The sequence below is a fragment of the Salmo trutta genome, chromosome 12 (assembly GCF_901001165.1).
Source record: "Salmo trutta chromosome 12, fSalTru1.1, whole genome shotgun sequence".
Taxonomy (NCBI): Eukaryota; Metazoa; Chordata; class Actinopteri; order Salmoniformes; family Salmonidae; genus Salmo; species Salmo trutta.
In genome coordinates this window covers 73,797,281-73,819,614 of record NC_042968.1, presented here as the reverse complement: position 1 = coordinate 73,819,614, position 22,334 = coordinate 73,797,281, and the positions used below count along the sequence as shown (strand labels likewise).

Here is a 22,334-nt window from a genome sequence, read left to right as displayed (position 1 = left end):
GTTTCGGTCTAACCAGGAGACTTGGGTGAAGGTCAATGTTCACACAACAAAACCTTGTAGCAGTGTCCTGTCCTCCAGCCAGGTATCAGTAGGTCCTCTGTTGTTCTCTTTGTAGGCCCAAAGCACGGTTCCCCCTGGAATAGGAATCTTTAAGGACACCCAAGCCTAATAACCCCCTGATCTGTCTGTCTCCTTCCTGTCTCTGCTTTACCCATAGTGCTCTACCTGTGTCCACCTGACTGTCTCACCTGTGCCCTTTTCCTAGCTGCCCTCCACTGGATTTCATTTTTTAAATTATTTTTTACCATTATTTAACTAGGCAAGTCAGTTAAGAACAAATTCTTATTTACAATGACGGCCTACACCGGCCAAACCAGATGATGCTGGGCCAATTGTGCGCCACCCTATGGGACTCCCAATCACGGCCGGTTGTGATACAGCCTGGATTCAAACCAGGGTGTCTGTAGTGACGCATCTAGCACTGAGATGCAGTGTCTTAGACCGCTGCACCGCTTGGGAGCCCTAAAATCTGGATCTGCACATAGTGATAATAACTATGTGGTTAAGTTTTTAATAAACAGTCATACTCAACTTCATTTTGATGTGTCTTGATCTGTGTAACTAGGTTAATCTCAGTCCAAAACCAAAAGTTGCCAAACATAACTCCAATCTCGCTCCAACCAGAACAACCCTCAAATACTGACAAGATACATGTCTCTCCGCCATAACAATGGCTCGTTGTTCACAAAGCGTCACGGCGGGTTGTCTAGCTCCCGCCTATCCTTTCTTTGGATTGTTCGAGACATATCATTATTGTAAAACGTTTGAATATTCGATGAGGGTTGTTGACGTCAACCGGCTCTATTCAATGGAGAAATATGCTATGCTACTAGCCTAATTTCCTGAATATATCGAATTCGTGACTCAAGACTCTGATATCGCCACTATGGTCTATATATTACCTTTCCTCCGGTATCCTACCTCATTTGCACACATTGTATATAGACTTTTTTTATACTGTATTATTGACTGTATGTTTGTTTATTCCATGTGTTGTTGTTTGTGCTGCACTGCTTTGCTTTATCTTGGCCAGGTCGCAGTTGTAAATGAGAACTTGTTCTCAACTAGCCTACCTGGTTAAATAAAGGTGAAATAAAAAAATAAAATAAAAAATATATAAAGTGTTTTTTCTTATAGTTGCCGGAATTTCACGTGTCTTACTCATATCAGTACACTTATAACAACTTAAGCATTACGAAACTTCTATTCGATCAAATAAACCTCACGTAGAAAATAAGTCATACATGTTTTGTTGACCAAATGTGACACTCACTGACCTCCAAACAAAAACTCCTTGCTTGGTGGGCGAAACAACGAAAAAACGTCACCTGCTGGAGGGAGACAGATTTTCCGTCGAGCTCGGATTGTGCGCTCTTGAAGAAGCACACATGCGCAATGGGCGTCTTCACTACCACATTCCTCGCCTGAGCTCTGGCTAAACTAAAACGAACTGGCCCTTGATTAATTTTCCCTTGCTCAGTTAGGGAGAAAATATATTCAACCGTATTTATAGGCTAAATATATTCGTGTAATTGATCAGATTTGTGCCTTAATGAAAATAGTCGGCCGAGCAATTACAGTTTAACATCGGGCCTTACGGTGAGTATCCCTGATTGTTTTGTTTGAATGGAGTAGCTAACGTTAGCTAGGTAACGTTAGCTAGCAGAGTTTACATTGCATATGCAATAACGTACATTTACTAGCTAGGCAAATTAACAAGTTTATCTTTCGAAGGGTAGGATTCATACAATACCTGGATTAAAACCATTATCACCAACAAGACATACACGAGTGTTCGCAAACAACATTAGCTAGCTAGAAAGACAGGCCCTGTGTCTGTCCATAGTGGGGCTATTGAACGTTAGCTTCCACAACTGCGGTTAATGTTAGGCTAGCTTGCTAACTCATGGTCATTTGTTTACTTGCAATGGCAGTTAGCTAGCTAGCTTGCTAGCATAGAACTAGCTATCTCCACTATTTCACCATGCACGCTAGCTAACTACTTAGCTAAGCTACACTGCCAGCCATGACTGAGTAGGACGCTAGCTAGTTTATGTGGTGGTAATTTGCATTACTAACGTAACTGTACCTAGGTTTCAATATCATATCCAATATTGTAATCTTCATCTACAGGCTAACGTTAACCTAGCTGTCAGGGTAGCAACTTACATTGATTGGTCTTGTTGGACATATACAATTTCCTATCGTTGCATTTCACTTGACATTATCTTCATCTTATAATAATATATTAACATTCCTTTCTAATTGCATTCCTCATTTGCAGACTGGTTGTCCAGCGTGCTTTCACTAACTGATCCCCCTGCCCCCTCAGCTCCATCACTATCACCATGGCAACAGAGGAGAAGAAACCAGAAACTGAGGCCACTAAAACATCATCTGCATCTGCCAGCCAGAGCAAGGTATGGGTTCAGGCTAGACCTAATACGACTGATGTTTCTAGGGGTCCAAGCAGCGAAGCTTGGTGAAACACTATTGTATTTGGGGTTGATTATTATTATTTTCCTTCTGTTGATTTTGTGATAAAAAGCAAATTCCCATGAGATGGTAAGGCCTAGGAGGTTACAACCTTGCATGATGGATAAGGTCCAAGGGCCACACCCTCTCATTCAATGCCATGCCAGCTGACCCTTCGCTAAGCCCACCCCCCCTTGTTTTTTTTTCTTCACCTTTATATAACCAGGTAGGCTAGTTGAGAACAAGTTCTCATTTGCAACTGCGACCTGGCCAAGATAAAGCATAGCAATTCGACACATACAACAACACAGAGTTACACATGGAATAAACAAAACATACAGTCAATAATACAGTAGAACAAAAGAAAACAAAAAGTCTATATACAGTGAGTGCAAATGAGGTAAGTTAAGGCAATAAATAGGCCATGGTGGCGAAGTAATTACAATATAGCAATTAAACACTGGAATGGTAGATGTGCTCTGACAGCTGGTGCTTAAAGCTAGTGAGGGAGATATGAGTCTCCAGCTTCAGAGATTTTTGCAGTTCGTTCCAGTCATTGGCAGCAGAGAACTGGAAGGAAAGACGACCAAAGGAGGAATGGGCTTTGGGGGTGACCAGTGAGATATACCTGCTGGAGCGCGTGCTATGGGTGGGTGCTGCTATGGTGACCAGTGAGCTGAGATAAGGCGGGGCTTTACCTAGCAGAGACTTGTAGATAACCTGTAGCCAGTGGGTTTGGCGACGAGTATGAAGCGAGGGCCAACCAACGAGAGCGTACAGGTCGCAATGGTGGGTAGTGTATGGGGCTTTGGTGACAAAACGGATGGCACTGTGATACACTGCATCCATTGTTGAGTAGAGTGTTGGAGGCTATTTTATAGATATCGCCGAAGTCGAGGATCGGTAGGATGGTCAGTTTTACGAGGGTATGTTTGGCAGCATGAGTGAAGGATGTTTTGTTGCGATATAGGAAGCCAATTCTAGATTTCATTTTGGATTGGAGATGCTTAATGTGAGTCTGGAAGGAGAGTTTACAGTCTAACGGGCAAGCAGGTGCAGGCAGTGATTGATTGAATATCATGCATTTAGTTTTACTTGCGTTTACGAGCAGTTGGAGGTAGGGCTGGGCGATATGGACCAAAAGTCATATCCCGATTTATATTTAGGCTGAATATCGATATAAGATATATATCCCGATATTTTTTCCGCAAAGTGAGAGCAAATGTTCAGTCAAAGTCAAAGCCAGATATGACATGTCTCAAGTAGTTTTATTGAAACCGGCTATTTCAGTGAACAGTTGAAAAATCAAATGAATAAATAATAAACAGGGCTCTTCACCTGGTTCAGATTAAATGCTCAGCTGTTCAAATAACAATAACATGTAAACATAAACACTGTATAACAGGAGTATCTTTTTTGAAATCAAAGCTCCATAAGGTGCACATTTAAATAAAAAAATATATCTTAAACAAAAATAGCCTATAAAATAAAATAGGCCTATAAAATAAAATAGGCCTATCTTTTTCTGAAATAAATATTATATATATTTATGAGAGAAGTCAACTTTTTTTTAGTTTGACAACTTTAAATGGCTTATTATAATCAAATTACAGATTTCTTCTCCTTTCTAACAAATCCACAGATGCAAATAACGAACATTACAAAATAATAAAATATGACAAACCCTAGTAAGGGCAGCAATTATATATAAATAAAGAACAAAATAAAGTGCTCAGTTTGAGAAAATGTTTTTTAAACATCAGCCTGAGATTACCATTTGCTTTTTGTTAACTAAATTTCTTATCTGAACAGCCTCAACCAGTTGCACAAGAAACAGACTATCAACTCAATAAACATTTTCCCCCTCTTTTTTTACTTTGATAAACAGTAATGCTGTCTTGAGGTAGACATTAGGCACACTGCGGGAAAATGAAGTTTGCATTGAGCTTTGTTTCGGGACTGGAGCTTTTTCGGGTTGTCGACGGCTTGCGGCTGGGGCTTCTGCAGCGCGCAGTTTCACACACTCTTCGTATTGCAGTTTGTGCCACTGTTTTAGGTGGTGAAAAAGATTTGTAGTGCTTCCACCCCTGGCTGTAACTTTTTTATGGCACTGCCTACATATAACATGATTTTGTTGCTCATCTGATACTTTGAATCTGAACCATCTCCAAATTACTGAGCCAATGCTTTTTCTTTTACTAACCAATTCCTCCTCAAAACGCTCCGCAGACGCTGTTGCTTCCTCCATGTTTGTTGAAGTGTCTGTTCCTGCCCCTCCCCCCTCTGTGCATGAAAGAGGAGGGGTGGGGAGCAGCGCAGAGAGCTCCGGGTCTGCAGCTTGCTTGGAGCAAGGATCAAAGCGCAAATTTGAACTATATCGATATATGCGAAATGGTCTAATTTCATATCACAGCCCTAGTTGGAGGCCACGGAAGGAGAGTTGTATTGCATTGAAGCTCGTCTGGAGGGTTGTTAACACAGTGTCCAAAGAGGGGCCAGAAGTATACAGAATGGTGTCGTCTGCATAGAGGTGCATCAGAGAATCACCAGCAGCAAGAGCAACATCGTTGATGTATACAGAGAAGAGAGTCGGCCCGAGAATTGAACCCTGTGGCACACCCATAGAGACTGCCAGATGTCCGGACAACAGGCCCTCCGATTTGACACACTGAACTCTATCAGAGAAGTAGTTGGTAAACCAGGTGAGGCAATCATTTGAGAAACCAAGGCTGTTGAGTCTGCCAATAAGAATGTGGTGATTGACAGAGTCGAAAGCCTTGGCCAGGTCGATGAATACGGCTGCACAGTAATGTCTCTTATCGATGGCGGTTATGATGTCGTTTAGGACCTTGAGCGTGGCTGAGGTGCACCCATGACCAGCTCTGAAACCAAATTGCATAGCGGAGAAGGTACGGTGGGATTTGAAATGGTCGTTAATCTGTTTGTTGACTTGGCTTTCGAAGACCTTAGAAAGACAGGGTAGGATAGATATAGGTCTGTAGCAGTTTGGGTCTAGAATGTCACCCCCTTTGAAGAGGGGGATGACCGCGGCAGCTTTCCAATCTTTGGGAATCTCAGATGATACGAAAGAGAGGTTGAACAGGCTAGTAATAGGGGTTGTAACAATTTTGGCAGATCATTTTAGAAAGAGAGGGTCCAGATTGTCTAGCCCGGCTGATTTGTATGGGTCCAGATTTTGCACCTCTTTCAGAACATCAGCTGTCTGGATTTGGGTGAAGGAGAAATGGTGGGGGCTTTGGCGGGTTGCTGTGGAGGGTGCTGGGCAGTTGACCGGAGTAGGGGTAGCCAGGTGGAAAGCATGGCCAGCCGTAGAGAAATGCTTATTGAAATTCTCAATTATAGTGGATTTATCGGTGGTAACAGTGTTTCCTAGCCTCAGAGCAGTGGGCAGCTGGGAGGAGGTGCTCTTATTCTCCATGGACTTTAGTGTCCCAGAACTTTTTTGAGTTAGTACTACAGGATGCACATTTCTGTTTGAAAGAGCTAGCCTTAGCTTTTCTAACTGCCTGTGTATATTTGTTTCTAACTTCCCTGAAAAGTTGCATATCACGGGGGCTATTTGATGCTAATGCAGAACGGGGGGGTTTGAGTTGTTCGAACTGGCGAGAGCTTTCCATGCTTAAGATTAGCTGATGACCGCTAGCAATGGTTTGTTGACTGATAGCTGGTAGGTAATAAGCTGGCTAGCTTCAGTTGAGGGAATTCCAGATCCGAAGTAAATAGAAATGCTTTAGGAAAAACACAGATCCCCGCCACATTGGGTGAGGCGGGTTGCAGGAGAGTATTTTGATGTTGAGGTTTAGGAAAATATTTTTAAAAGATATGCAAAGAAAGATGTTAAAAGATATATACAAGGGACACGACAAGACAAGACAAAGACGTCTGACTGCTACGCCATCTTGGTTTTGCAAGTGTTACAACCTCAGACATTATCCCTGGAAGCCCAATTCCCCATTTAACCATTGGTGAGATCTCCTCACAATGATCTCAAACTGTGTTTCTAATACACAATGAAATTCAACACAGACGACCCCTTGCTAATCAGAAAACTCTGGGGTATGTTGTGGTGGACTGTCATTACAATTGGTTCACAGGAACCTGGTAAAATCATGTTTCTAGTGTAGCTAGTCTCTGAATTCACTGTCACCATGCAGTCAACCACTTTTGGAGATAACTAATGTATGTGCTCTCAAATCGTATCCTGATGTCGACCAGTTGTATTCATAACATTGCTATATTAGCTAACATACATTTAGAAAACAAGTGATTAAGTGGCTAGCTACCTAGCTAGCATTAGCAACTTTTGGTGGTCAATGAGACCGAGAGCTAGCTAACCGGCTGATCTTACAAACAATGTAACAAAAGTGTTATTTCGGATTAAAATACTCCCAACAGGCTCTGTATTTCAGGAATCTCAGTAGCAAGTGTTCCTGGTGCACCGTTCAATTATTTAGCCATTTAAACATGATAAAAATTATTTTTTTAAACTCAATTTAGTCTCCACTGACTCATGCGATTTAAACGTGAGCCTGTCCTAGGTGTTGGACTCAACAATAGTTGCTATCTATTGGAGCGCTGTGATTGGTTACCCAACATTATGGGGCGAGGCTTAGCGAAGAGTCAATTGGCCACATGGTGGAGCTATAACAAACGATTGAGAATGCAAACTTTGAAAGCTCAGACCCCTCACCTTGTTTGAAATAGACTCCTGAAATTCAGTACGTTGATCCCTCAATGACCCATAAGGTCCGTCATGATGGATTTTCCGCCATTTTGTATTTGTATTTATTAGGGATCCCCTAATAAGCTGTCATTTAGAATTTTTAACTTAAAACGCTACTAGCACCGAATGATCGATCTGCACGAAAGTTGATACATTGCGTCTATGGACCAAGGTCTCACCATATAGCCCCACAGTGGAGGTGTCATAATACCCATAAAACCTAGCGATCGAACAGGGAAATGGTTCCAATCGTTTTTCTACCATTCATTTTTCCCGTGGGGGATTTTTAGAAACACTTAAAATAAGGGCTGTTTCGTGTAGGCTTACCCTGGCGTGTTGTTTTGATAACCGTGTACATTTTTCTCGGACAAGGTGACTTTTATCAATATATTTGGCCCTGTTTACTGTGAATAGAAAATGCTAATTAAAATCAAAGTAGACATCATGCAAAACTACAAATCCCTGCAAGCTCCTGCATGTCATCTCTAGCTGACACCTTTGCTAACAGGTATTGTCAATTTAAAACGATTCATTACTACATTTGGCTAACATTTGATAGTTAATCGCAAGATTCTCACCTTTGCCTCGATTTGGCAGTCTCGTCCAGATCATGGCATTTGTAGTTGTTTATGATATCCACATTAGCAGCTAATTAGCATTTCATTTTTGGGGAGTAAATACAGGCGAATATATTGATAAAAGTAACCTTGGCCGAGAGAGATTTACAGTTATGAAAACGTCACACCAGGGTAAGCCTACACGAAACACAGCCCATATTTTAATTGTATCTAAAATCCCCAATGGGGAAAAATTAATGGTGTTAAAACAATTGGAACCATTTCGCTCTTTGATCGCTAGGTTTTATGGGTATTATGACTCATACTGTGGTACTCTATGCTTTGGGGCCAAAGCTTGAACCCTGGCATTGCTGCTTGCAGCTATATTTTACATTGGAGATGTACAGATAGGCTACTACCCCATTGGTTCGTTGTGGCCTGTGTTGATTAACAGCCTGTCACTTGATACTTGAAAATATATAATAGCCAAATATATATGTTGTCCTGTGTCTCTGCTATTTTCATGGTGTCAAATCCTTTTTTAATGAAAATTGCCTTAACTGCAACTACAGATATCAACGGAATTGCTTTCTGATTCCAATGTGGTTTTGTTTGTTTTCTTCCCCTATTTAGTCGGCACCAGTCAAGCCTAACTACACCCTGAAATTCACATTAGCCGGCCACACAAAAGCAGTTTCGTCTGTCAAGTTCAGTCCCAGTGGAGAGTGGCTTGCCAGTTCATGTAAGTTTATGATGAGTGCTTTAGGTGGTCTTATAACAGTAGGTCTGCTGAGTATTACTATTAGGCCTGATAGGTGCATGCACAAGTTGTTAGAATAAAATGTAATTAAATCTGCGATCCATAGCAGTGAAACTGCCACGTCCGTTTGCAATATTAAAACAAAGACGTTACTTCAAACACCGAACATCATTGCACATTATTGCAAGCGCGACAGAACAGCAGAGTATGTACTACGATGAATTTTTGACAATGAGGCTGTATTCACATTTACTCAAAACAATAATAAATGCGCCTGGGGCAGCCAGTGGTGCAGTTTCTCCAGTCGCAGATCTCTGCTTTAAATGCAATGTCTTTTCATTGTTAATTATCTGATAATCTTGCATGATAACACTATTTCAGTTGAAAGGCTCGAGTACCCTGCCTTGAAATATATGTTTTACAGCTGCTGACAAACTGATCAAAATTTGGGGAGCTTACGATGGAAAGTTTGAGAAAACAATATCGGGACACAAACTTGTGAGTTCAAGTTTCCATTATATTATTTGTAGTGATTATGTACAATGCCTTGAGAAAGTATTCTAAATTTTTTTTCAGTGCTTTTAGTGTGACTAACCAAGTTGATCTTTCACTTCTCATCTGCAGGGGATCTCAGATGTCGCCTGGTCCTCAGACTCCAACCTACTTGTTTCAGCATCTGATGACAAGACTCTAAAGATCTGGGACGTCAGCTCGGTAAGAGAGGCAGGATGGGTAGTTTTCTCAGAAATATAGTTCTAGAAGTATTTCACTTTATTGTCCCACAATGGAAAATTGGTTTGCGGCAGTTTAACACTAGAAGCGCAGAGAGCGTTATTTTGGTGTCGTATTTATTTACATTTGTAATATCTCTTTTTAAAGTAATCTCCCCCTGGAATGGAGCTTACCAAAAAGCGACTTCAAAATAAACCTAGAGGTTCATGCTGGTCAGACGTTTTTAATTTATGTTACCTACTGGAAAGAGCATATTCTAAGGCAGGGGTCTCCAACCTTTTCTAGCATGGGAGCTCCTTTTACACTTTGAAACGTTGCAAGCTGCTCAATTGTTTTCCTGGCTCTCAAATAGACACGTTTTCTGTATAATTTTTTTAATGTTTTTCACTCAATTACAATTATTTATATAGAAACAATAAAATTGGATGTTCTGAGTCCATATCGATGCTTAAATCACATCAGAAGACCATTTTTGATGTCTGGAAAAAAAGTGTGAGAGGATTGTGCTGGTCGAGTGATGTTTTTGCTGCTGCATATGTCATGACAGAGTTTCCAAACCAAAAGCCCATCAGATTGATATAAATTATATAAATATGCCAGGTAAGCCTACTTTTCTGTTAACATTTAATAGAGAAGGTTTTGGGGAAAGTCTTTGTCTACCCAGAAGACAGTTATCATTATCGCTTACTGCTACATAAAGTAAAAAGCAATATTGATGGAAATGAATTGGCAGATATTGAAGGCACTGTATATGAAATGCATTTATTAGAATGTTAGATTGTTGATGTAAAATGACGGGTCATTGGCTCAGAACGGGATGGCTCGTGGCCTGGCTTAATTATTAAAAAAGAAATATATATATATATATATACACACACTGCTCAAAAAAATAAAGGGAACACTTAAACAACACAATGTAACTCCAAGTCAATCACACTTCTGTGAAATCAAACTGTCCACTTAGGAAGCAACACTGATTGACAATAAATTTCACATGCTGTTGTGCAAATGGAATAGACAACAGGTGGAAATTATAGGCAATTAGCAAGACACCCCCAATAAAGGAGTGGTTCTGCAGGTGGGGACCACATACCACTTCTCAGTTCCTATGCTTCCTGGCTGATGTTTTGGTCACTTTTGAATGCTGGCGGTGCTTTCACTCTAGTGGTAGCATGAGACAGAGTCTACAACCCACACAAGTGGCTCAGGTAGTGCAGCTCATCCAGGATGGCACATCAATGCGAGCTGTGGCAAGAAGGTTTGCTGTGTCTGTCAGTGTAGTGTCCAGAGCATGGAGGCGCACCAGGAGACAGGCCAGTACATCAGGAGACGTGGAGGAGGCCGTAGGAGGGCAACAACCCAGCAGCAGGACCGCTACCTCCGCCTTTGCGCAAGGAGGAGCAGGAGGAGCACTGCCAGAGCCCTGCAAAATGACCTCCAGCAGGCCACAAATGTGCATGTGTCTGCTCAAACGGTCAGAAACAGACTCCATGAGGGTGGTATGAGGGCCCGACGTCCACAGGTGGGGGTTGTGCTTACAGCCCAACACCGTGCAGGACGTTTGGCATTTGCCAGAGAACACCAAGATTGGCAAATTCGCCACTGGCGCCCTGTGCTCTTCACAGATGAAAGCAGGTTCACACTGAGCATGTGACAGACGTGACAGAGTCTGGAGACGCCGTGGAGAACGTTCTGCTGCCTGCAACATCCTCCAGCATGACCGGTTTGGCGGTGGGTCAGTCATGGTGTGGGGTGGCATTTCTTTGGGGGGCCGCACAGCCCTCCATGTGCTCGCCAGAGGTAGCCTGACTGCCATTAGGTACCGAGATGAGATCCTCAGACCCCTTGTGAGACCATATGCTGGTGCGGTTGGCCCTGGGTTCCTCCTAATGCAAGACAATGCTAGACCTCATGTGGCTGGAGTGTGTCAGCAGTTCCTGCAAGAGGAAGGCATTGATGCTATGGACTGGCCCGCCCGTTCCCCAGACCTGAATCCAATTGAGCACATCTGGGACATCATGTCTCGCTCCATCCACCAACGCCACGTTGCACCACAGACTGTCCAGGAGTTGGCGGATGCTTTAGTCCAGGTCTGGGAGGAGATCCCTCAGGAGACCATCCGCCACCTCATCAGGAGCATGCCCAGGCGTTGTAGGGAGGTCATACAGGCACGTGGAGGCCACACACACTACTAAGCCTCATTTTGACTTGTTTTAAGGACATTACATCAAAGTTGGATCAGCCTGTAGTGTGGTTTTCCACTTTAATTTTGAGTGTGACTCCAAATCCAGACCTCCATGGGTTGATAAATTGGATTTCCATAGATTATTTTTGTGTGATTTTGTTGTCAGCACATTCAACTATGTAAAGAAAAAAGTATTTAATAAGATTATTTCATTCAGATCTAGGATATGTTTTTTTAGTGTTCCCTTTATTTTTTTGAGCAGTGTATATATATATATATATATATATATATATATATATATATATATATATATATATATATATATATATATATATAGTAGTATGTATTTGCTGTTAATTCAATGTTGATTCATTGAATCAACAGCAAATACATACTACCAAATTAATCAGTCTTCAAATTGCACTGGAAGGACTGGGATAAAGTGCTTAGCAGTCAGTGCAGATACTGTGTTTTTGAAGATTTATTTTTTTAAAGTCAGGTTTTGTTCATAAGAGTAATGAAGGAATTTGATTAGACGGAACTGGGGTCTACCGGACTACGGCCCGCCACGTGACCGGCTAAAACCGGTGAGGACGGAGCACCCTGCTCAAATCGAACAATCTGTGCTACCGGGTCATTGTCAACAAGGCAGCATGATGCATCGTTCAGAAACATGTATTTTCCATAGTGTATTCTTGTTTTCAAACTAGAGCTAAAACGAAACCCTCAACGAATGCAGGGATAAAGGACTTCCTGCTTCTATGACTCTTGCCAAGGGATGTGAGGGAGTGTCTGCCTGAGGGGAGCAGCTCTAATCAGAGCTAATTAGCACAGCAGGGTAGCATTCGTTCTCTGCAGCTAGTTAATACGTGTTATGGAAATTCTACACAGGGACACTCAAAGCAAATCTTAAATGAATCATTGTTTATTATCAGCGCGCTGGAGAGGTTTCAACCAACTCAATGCACCAAGTACACATGTCGATCAGTAGCTCTACCAGGGCAGTTCCGTTAGTTCTCTTATATACTGGTTACAGACACGTTACATAGGCATGGTTCATAGGGTTAGTTCCTGCATGTGTCTGGCACCGTCTCCTATATTAACTTATAGAACATATTCTGGGTGTTCTGCCAGATGGTCCTAAGGAGGGGGTCATGTCGCCCCCCTTCCCCCTCATATCTTTATCACAGACATGCAGTCAATAATACAGTAGAAAAATAAGTCTATATACAATGTGAGCAAATGAGGTGAGATAAGGAAGGTAAAGGCAAAAAAGGCCATGGTGGCGAAGTACATACAATATAGCAAGTAAAACACTGGAATGGTAGATTTGCAGTGGAAGAAAGTGCAAAGTAGAAATATAAATAATGGGGTGCAAAGGAGCAAAATAAATAAATACAGTAGGGGAAGAGGTAGTTGTTTGGGCTAAATTATAGATGGGCTATGTACAGGTGCAGTGATCTGTGAGCTGCTCTGACAGCTGGTGCTTAAAGCTAGTGAGGGAGATAAGTGTTTCCAGTTTCAGAGATTTTTGGAGTTCGTTCCAGTCATTGGCAGCAGAGAAATGGAAGGAGAGACGGCCAAAGGAGGAATTGGCTTTGGGGGTGACCAGTGAAATATACCTGCTGGAGCGTGTGCTACAGGTGGGTGCTGCTATGGTGACCAGCAAGCTGAGAAAAGGGGGGACTTTACCTAGCAGGGTCTTGTAGATGACCTGGAGCCAGTGGGTTTGGCGACGAGTATGAAGCGAGGGCCAGCCAACGAGAGCATACAGGTCGCAGTGGTGGGTAGTATTTGGGGCTTTGGTGACAAAACGGATGGCACTGTGATAGACTGCATCCAATTTATTGAGTAGGGTATTGGAGGCTATTTTGTTAATGACATCGTCGAGGATCGGTAGGATGGTCAGTTTTACGAGGGTATGTTTGGCAGCATGAGTGAAGGATGCTTTGTTGCGAAATAGGAAGCCAATTCTAGATTTAACTTTGGATTGGAGATGTTTGATGTCAGTCTGGAAGGAGAGTTTAGTCTAACCAGACACCTAGGTATTTGTAGTTGTCCACATATTCTAAGTCAGAACCGTCCATAGCAGTGATGCTGGACGGGCGGGTAGGTGCAGGCAGCGATCGGTTGCAGAGCATGCATTTAGTTTTACTTGTAGTTAAGAGCAGTTGGTGGCCACGGAAGGAGAGTTGTATGGCATTGAAGGTCGTCTGGAGGGTTGTTAAGTGTCCAAAGAAGGGCCAGAAGTATACCGAATGGTGTCGTCTGCGTAGAGGTGGATCAGAGACTCACCAGCAGCAAGAGCGACATCATTGATGTATACAGAGAAGAGAGTCGGCCCAAGAATTGAACCCTGTGGCACCCCTCATAGAGACTGCCAGAGGTCCGGACAACAGGCCCTCCGATTTGACACACTGAACTCTATCAGAGAAGTAGTTGGTGAACCAGGCGAGGCAATCATTTGAGAAACCAAGACTATTGAGTCTGCCGATGAGGATGTGGTGATTGACAGAGTCGAAAGCCTTGGCCAGGTCAATGAATACGGCTGCACAGTATTGTTTCTTATCGATGGCTGTTATAATATCATTTAGGACCTTGAGCGTGGCTGAGGTGCACCCATGACCAGCTCTGAAACCAAATTGCATAGCGGAGAAGGTGCGGTGGGATTCGAAATGGTCGGTAATCTGTTTGTTGACTTGGCTTTCGAAGACCTTAGAAAGGCAGGGTAGGATAGATATAGGTCTGTAGCAGTTTGGGTCAAGAGTGTGTCCCCCTTTGAAGAGGGGGATGACCGCAGCTGCTTTTCAATCTTTGGGAATCTCAGACGACACGAGAGGTTGAACAGGGTAGTAATAGGGGTTGCAACAATTTCGGCAGATAATTTTTAGAAAGAAAGGGTCCAGATTGTCTAGCCCGGCTGATTTGTATGGGTCCAGATTTTCAGCTCTTTCAGAACATCAGCTGACTGGATTTGGGAGAAGGAGAAATGAGGAAGGCTTGGGCGAGTTGCTGTGGGGGGTGCAGTGCTGTTGACCGGGGTAGGGGTAGCCAGGTGGAAAGCATGGCCAGCCGTATAGAAATGCTTATTGAAATTCTCAATTATAGTGGATTTATCGGAGGTGACAGAGTTTCCTATCCTCAGTGCAGTGGGCAGCTGGGAGGAGGTGCTCTTATTCTCCATGGACTTTAGTGTCCCAGAACCTTTTTGAGTTTGTGTTACAAGAAGCAAATTTCTGCTTGAAAAAGCTAGCCTTGGCTTTTCTAACTGCCTGTGTATATTGGTTTCTAACTTCCCTGAAAAGCTGCCTATCACGGGGGCTGTTCGATGCTAATGCAGAACGCCACAGGATGTTTTTGTGTTGGTTAAGGGCAGTCAGGTCTGGAGAGAACCAAGGGCTATTTCTGTTCCTGGTTCTAAATTTCTTGAATGGGGCATGCTTTTTTAAGATGGTGAGGAAGGCATTAAAAAAAGAAAAATAACCAGCCATCCTCTACTGACGGGATGAGGTCAATATCCTTCCAGGATACCCGGGCCAGGTCGATTAGAAAGGCCTGGTCGATTAGAAAGGCCTGCTCGCTGAAGTGTTTCAAGGAGCGTTTGACAGTGATGAGTGGAGGTCATTTGACTGCTGACCCATTACGGATGCAGGCAATGAGGCAGTGATCGCTGAGATCTTGGTTGAAAACAGCAGAGGTGTATTTAGAGGGCAAGTTGGTTAGGATGATATCTATGAGGGTGCCCGTGTTTACGGCTTTGGGGTGGTATCTGGTAGGTTCATTGATAATTTGTGTGAGATTGAGGGCATCAAGCTTAGATTGCAGGATGGCTGGGCTGTTAAGCATGTCCCAGTTTAGGTCACCTAGCAGCACGAGCTCTGAAGATAGATGGGGGGCAATCAGTTCACATATGGTGTCCAGAGCACAGCTGGGGGCAGAGGGTGGTCTATAGCAGGCGGCAACAGTGAGAGACTGGTTTTTAGAGAGGTGGATTTTTAAAAGTAGAAGTTCAAATTGTTTGTGTACAGACCTGGATAGTAGGACAGAACTCAGCAGGCTCTCTCTGCAGTAGATTGCAGCACCGCCCCCTTTGGCCGTTCTATCTTGTCTGAAAATGTTGTAGTTAGGGATGCAGATTTCAGAGTTTTTGGTGGTCTTCCTAAGCCAGGATTCAGACACGGCTAGGACATCCGGGTTGGCAGAGTGTGCTAAAACAGTGAATAAAACAAACTTAGTGAGGAGGCTTCTAATGTTAACATGCATGAAACCAAGGCTATTATGGTTACAGAAGTAATAAATAGAGAGCGCCTGGGGAATAGGAGTTGAGCTAGGCACTGCAGGGCCTGGATTGACTTCTACATCAACAGAGGAGGAGTAGGATAAGGGCTATGAGAATTGGTCGTCTAGGACGTCCGGAACAGAGAGTAAAAGGAGCAGGTTTCTGGGGGGTGATAAAATAGCTTCAAGCTATTATGTATAGACAAAGGTATGGTAGGATGTGAATACAGTGGAGGTAAACCTAGGCATTGAGTGATGATGAGAGAGATATTGTCTCTAGAAACATCATTGAAACCAGGTGATGTCATTGCATGTGTGGGTGGTGGAACTGAAAGGTTAGGTAAGGTATAATGAGCAGGGCTAGTGGCTCTACAGTGAAATAAGACAATAAACACTAACCAGAACAGCAATGGACAAGGCATATTGACATTAAGGAGAGGCATGCTATGCCGAGTGATCATAAGAGTCCAGTGAGATTCAGACAGCTAGCCGGGCCATAGGTAGCAAGCTGGTAGAAGATGGTCTGTTTTTAGCCACCTCGTGCGTTTCCGTCGGTAGATTAGTGGGGTTCCGTGTGGTAGAGGGGACCAATCCAATTGGAAAAATAGTTATAGTGGGCCAAGAAAATTGTCCGATAGACCTATTCAGATAGCAGCCGATAAAACAGCTAACGATTGGCGGGCCGCAGATGGGAGTTCAGGTTACGTCGCGACGGAGGGGCCAGTTGGATAACTCCCTCGGGGAAGTAATGTCGGTAGTCCAGTCGTGAAGGCCCGGTGGGGCTCTGTATCGGCAGTAAAATGGGTCCAGATAGGTGATTGTAGCCCAGGAGTGGCTGATGGAACTCTTCAGCTGGCTAGCTCCGGAATAATTGATGTTTGCTCCGGAATCGACGTTTGCCAATAGTCACTCGGATAGCAGCTAGCTAGTTGCAAGATCCAGGTGTAAATGTTCAGAGCTTGCGGTAGGAATCCGGGGATATGGAGAGAAAATAGGTCCGGTATGCTCTGGTCAGAGTTGCGTTGTACAAAAACTGGCCAGTGAACTGGCTAACTTCTGGCTAGCTTCTGTTGTGGATTTCAGATTTGAGGTGAATAATACTTTTTAAATTTTTTTTATTTTTTACAATTGGTGAGGCGGGTTGCAGGAGAGTGTTTTGAAGTTGAGTTTTTCGAGAGAAAAATATATAAAAAGATATGCGAAGAAAATATGTAAATATATATACACGGGACACGACAAGATGAGGACAAAGGACGTCTGACTGCTTTGCCATCTTGGATGGAAGTGAAATATTTATATCTTGCATACGGATTCATTTTTCACACACGTCATGCCGTCAATAAAGGGGTAGTGTGAGATGTTCTTCTTCCCCAGAGTCAGATGAACTCAAGGATACCATTTGTATGTCTCTGCGTCCAGTATGAAGGAAGTTAGAGGTAGTTTTGCGAGCCCATGCTATCTAGCATTAGCGGAATGACTGGAAGTCTCTCCCGGAACAGCTAGCATGTCATTGCTCTAACAGCTTCCTCTGCAAATCGCTGATTCGGGGCCCTCCATGCTGTGGATGCTCGATTGACCATAATGAGCTCATACCGTGAACATGTTTAATTTTAACCCAATCCTTTCCTTATTGCAGGGGAAATGCTTGAAGACGTTGAAAGGCCACAGCAACTATGTCTTCTGCTGCAATTTCAACCCCCAGTCTAATCTCATCGTGTCTGGATCGGTGAGTCCTACCTACTAATACGCTAATGCAGAATTCCTATTGTATATGTTTACATAGAAAATGTTATTGCTAACCCTGATTTCCATCAAGGAGTTATGAATATTTGTTGCATAGTTATGTGCTAGCATGAATTGTTCTCTTCTAGTTTGACGAGAGCGTGCGGATATGGGATGTAAAAACTGGCAAATGCTTGAAGACCTTGCCGGCCCACTCCGACCCCGTCTCTGCTGTAAGTACTGTACCCATCTGTGCATGGTGACACCTTATATGAATCTTATAAACAATCAACTTCATATAATAGGTTTTCAGCTTATGAGCATGTAGTAGTTGATTATCACACCCTCTGGTAAGTGTGAATAGATCTCTGATCTATATTGCCGTACAGGTCCATTTCAACAGAGATGGCTCACTGATTGTGTCCAGCAGCTACGATGGCCTCTGGTGAGGGAAATTAACACTTTTTCTCCTGTTTTGTTGAATGTACTTAGCAAAGATATTGACTCACAAAATGCCTGTAAGAGTAACTTGATGACCTTAAAGAACATCTGAGTTTATATGATGGCCAATGTAACATAAATATGAGGAATGTTATGAGGAGTATTATTTGGATGTATTAATTCCATTATATCATTTGTGATATTGGTTGAGAATGTATGAAACTGAAAATGTTTCTCTTGTGTGTCCATAGCCGGATCTGGGACACTGCATCAGGACAGTGTCTGAAAACACTAATTGGTAAGCTTCACCAGCCAGAATTGTCTCATCTGTGTCATATAGGAAATATCACATTTTATAGTATTTTTCTAGGAGTAAATTCTTAATTTTTCTGTCTTTTGCAGATGATGACAACCCCCCCGTGTCATTTGTGAAGTTCTCACCAAACGGCAAATACATTCTGGCTGCCACATTGGACAAGTGAGTATTAGACCTTAGAGCACTGTCACTTTCCCTCAAATGTAGTAGGCTGCGATATGTCCAGTACCACAGTCTTGTCATGCAGTATTGCACCAGTAGGGGGACCTATTACACTGTCCAGTACCACTAGACCAAAGAGTTTTATTTCAATGGGAAGGAACGCTCAAGCAAATCTATAAAGAAAGGCTTCTTCATCACTCATAGATGCAAATGAATTATTCACTGTTGTTTATTTTGGGATGCTGTCTTCTAACAGTGGTTTGTTTTTCAGCACCCTGAAGCTTTGGGACTACAGCAAAGGAAAGGTAAGATACTTTTGTCCATGTAGTGTATGTGGACACCTGCTTGTTGAACATCTCATTCCAAAATCATTGGCATTAATACGGAGTTGCCCCTCCCCCCCTTTGCTGATATAACAGCCTCCACTCTTCTGGAAGTCTTACCACTAGATGTTGGTACATTGCTGCGGGGACTTGCTTCCATTTAGCTACGGTCATTAGTGAGGTTCGGCGACGAGGCCTGGCTCGCAGTCGAGGGTCAAATTCATCCCAACGTTGTTCGATGGAGTTGAGGTCTCTGTGCAGGCCAGTCAAGTTCCTCTGGACCTGGCTTTGTGCATGGAGGCACTGTCATGCTGAAACAGGAAAGGGCCTTCCCAAAACTGTTGCCACCTAGTTGAAAGCACAGAATTGTCTAGAATGTCATTCTATGCTATAGCGTTAAGATGTCCCTTCACTGGAGCTAAGGGGCCTAGCCCAAACCATGAAAAACAGCCCAAGACCATTATGTCTCCTCCACCAAACTTTACAGTTGGTTCTGCATTGGGGCAGGTAGCGTTCTTCTGGCATCCATCAAACCCAAATTTGTCTGTTGGACTGCCAGATGGTGGAGCATGATTCATCACTCCAGAGAACGCGTTTCCACTGCTCCAGAGTCCAATGGCGGCGAGCTTTATACCACTCCAGCCGACGCTTGGCATTGTGCATGGTGATCTTAGGCTTGTGTGCGGCTGCTTGGCCATGGAAACCCATTTCAAGGAGCTCCAGACGAACGTTATTGTGCTGACATTGCTTCCAGAGGCAGTTTGGAACTCTGTAGTGAGTGTTGCAACCGAGGACAGACAATATTTACACACTTCAGCACTCGGTGGTCCCGTTCTGTGAGCTTGTGTGGCCTACCTGTTCGCGGCTGAGCTGCTGTTGCTCCTAGATGTTTCCACTTCACAATAACAGTACTTACATTTGACCGGGGCAGCTCTGCCGAACTGACTTGTTGAAAAGGTGCCATCCTATGACGGTGCCACTTTGAAAGTCACTGAGCTCTTCAGTAAGGCCATTCTACTGCCAATGTTTGTCTTTGGAGATTGCATGGCTGTGTGCTCAATTTTATACACCTGTCAGCAACAGGTGTGGCTGAAATGGCTAAATCCACTAATTTGAAAAGTTGTCCACATTCTTTTGTGTGTATATAGTGTATGTCAGATGTCTCACTCATGTTGCAATTTGATCCAAACATAGGAATACTCTTGATTGAAATGTTTCAATTCTCTACATGTTCTTTTCAATAAGTGTTCCCCTCTCATTCCAGTGCTTGAAAACATACACCGGCCACAAAAACGAGAAGTACTGCATATTTGCTAATTTCTCTGTCACAGGTGGAAAGGTAAACCCATCCCCTCTTGCATGCATGTTTAGAAATAGATTTTCAAGAAGATGACTTCTTCTGAAGTGTCATTCTCTTCCTTCTGCATCTCACAGTGGATTGTCTCTGGCTCGGAGGACAACATGGTGTACATCTGGAACCTGCAGACCAAGGAGATCGTACAGAAACTACAGGGTCATACAGGTAGGGGAGAGTCATGGCAAGAGGTTGATGAAACTGATTACTTTTACTTTGTGGTGGCAATCTCACTCTTTGAACACACTGTTGCTCACAATATCTTTGTTTAATTCTGCTTTTCCCTTTTCCCTCCCATCCTCTGGGTCTAGATGTGGTGATTTCTACTGCCTGCCACCCCACAGAGAACATCATTGCGTCTGCGGCGCTAGAAAACGACAAAACTATCAAACTGTGGCGGAGCGACTGTTAAGCCTCTGCATCCTGGGCATGCTTATTTTATTTTTATTTTCATTTGAAGAAGAGAGGACTTTCTGCTGAGAGATCTGGGCCCGGGAATGCTTTTGAGGACTGAGCCTCAACTGGAAGAATAAAATGAACGCAAGTCCAGAACATCACCACAACCACACACCTTCTCTTCCTCCAGAACCAGAGCAAACCCCAACCAAACCACCACAACCCTCTACTTGGTCTTGCTTGTGTCCTTACATGCTCTACCATCTCTGCCTTACTGTTACTGTGAGCTGGATGTTTGTGTTTCAATTGAAATACGAGAATCAACTTTTGTCCTTCATGAGGAAAGTAGTCATATGGTATCTCATGATTTAATCTCTGTATGTGTAGGTGTCTTAGTATTGATACACGTTTTGATCTTATATTTTACCAATTAAGCCAGATTGCATTGGCCTCAAGTAAGTACTATCCCCATGTAAGGTGTTTGTTTTTCTTCAGAGTAATGGACTGCTTCACTGGTGTCTGACATCTCACTTTGACCAACTGTAAGTCTCATTAGAATGCAGTAGATTATAGTAGCCAGGACCCAGATTGGTTTGTGCTGTCTTGCCAAACATGGAGTTGACATGATAGCACAGATGGCTCTAAAACCAGGCTGAAAGATAAGTGGTAATTGTCATATTTCCAATATTGGTAATTAAACGGTCAGTACAAAGAGGCTTTGACACAAAAAGCCTCATATATGGCAGCACTTGAGGTTGGTTTTATGTTGTATTTATTATAAAGGAATCTGTTCAAAGCTCGAAAGGTGTTGAAGAGGGTTAAAACGTTTTCTGGCCCCATCAGGGGGATTTCCATAGCCATGTTTGGAGTTTTCCTCCAGAGGCATATAGTCTATTTCAAGTTTATAGTGTTGACAGCATTTTCCTCAACCACTTCTCTACAAGTCACTCAACTAACAGTTTCTCTAGTTTGATATCGACACTATGCTCTGAAACAGCAAGCACTGCCTTGTTTTGAACTCACTTGTCCATTTTACAAGATGTATTCTGATTCTGTACATTAGTGTTGGGGCTCAACTGATTCTTTTTACAATTCACATGGGATGTAAATGGGACCGTGACAAGTCAGTGAGATGGTGGGTTGTGAACTATATCGACAAGAGCCTACCTACATTGAAGGTGCACTTACCTGTACTGCCAGTGCATTTACTGGTCTCAAGTCAATCCTGCTATACCCAAGAAGGTAATAATTCAAAGTGATGTTTGTGAAGAAAGAAATGAAAGCTAAAGAGTCTGTTTGTTTTTCATTTGAATTCTTATTTTAGAATATTTAATTTGGAGATGCTTCCAGTCCATTGTCGTTCAGTTGGTACTAACTCTGTCTGGCTGTCATTACGTTTAACACAACCTGGTGGTGATTTCATAGCAGTGACCAAATACCTGTTTATTTTGTGCTCTCCATTCTGTACATACTGTATTACTACAACATGTATTGTTTGTTAGACAAGTAATATTTTAGCTGTCTTTCTGTATCGTTCTCTTTATCTTTGTCTTAATAGCTAGTAGTTAATTCCCCAAATGGTTCTTTTTTTCCTGCTCTCCCTGTTTTCTGGATTATTTTATCACTGCAGTGGTATCAAGGGCTGCATGAAATTCTGTATATGCGTTTAGTCAATCTGGATTTTGTGAATATGTATTTGCATTTGACAGCTATAACTTGTGATTTAATAAAGAGCATTTTTTTTTAAAAAGATGTACAAAATGTGGTTGTCAGTGGCACTTTCTAAACAAAGTCCCTCTAACTTTTTGACTGAGGACAGTAAATGTAAT

The 22,334-nt window shown here is 42.8% G+C and overlaps 1 protein-coding gene across 3 annotated transcripts; it reads left to right on the top strand.

The window, feature by feature from the left end:
* The first annotated feature begins 1,459 nt into the window (after positions 1-1,459).
* On the top strand, positions 1,460-22,266 carry LOC115204144 (WD repeat-containing protein 5). 3 transcript variants are annotated; one of them, XM_029769496.1, is made up of 14 exons: positions 1,460-1,659; positions 2,393-2,480; positions 8,470-8,578; positions 9,021-9,094; positions 9,221-9,310; positions 17,428-17,517; positions 17,663-17,746; positions 17,903-17,958; positions 18,206-18,252; positions 18,357-18,432; positions 18,704-18,737; positions 20,020-20,094; positions 20,190-20,277; positions 20,421-22,266. In XM_029769496.1, exons 2-14 carry the CDS (start codon positions 2,409-2,411, stop codon positions 20,519-20,521), a joined length of 996 nt encoding a protein of 331 aa, XP_029625356.1. In that variant the 5' UTR covers positions 1,460-1,659; positions 2,393-2,408; the 3' UTR covers positions 20,522-22,266. The 3 variants fall into 3 exon arrangements, with proteins under 3 accessions (XP_029625356.1, XP_029625355.1, XP_029625357.1); XM_029769495.1 differs by having other exon boundaries at positions 2,345-2,480; XM_029769497.1 differs by having other exon boundaries at positions 2,345-2,480; positions 20,190-20,300; positions 20,421-20,515.
* The last annotated feature ends 68 nt before the right edge of the window (positions 22,267-22,334 follow it).

Bases quoted from the DNA above. Each gene is read 5' to 3' on its own strand.
- LOC115204144 (XM_029769496.1), top strand. From the start codon at position 2,409: ATGGCAACAGAGGAGAAGAAACCAGAAACTGAGGCCACTAAAACATCA. The intron at 9,095-9,220 runs GTGAGTTCAAGT...TCTCATCTGCAG, and splicing joins CAATATCGGGACACAAACTT to GGGATCTCAGATGTCGCCTG. The intron at 20,278-20,420 runs GTAGGGGAGAGT...CTCTGGGTCTAG, and splicing joins GAAACTACAGGGTCATACAG to ATGTGGTGATTTCTACTGCC.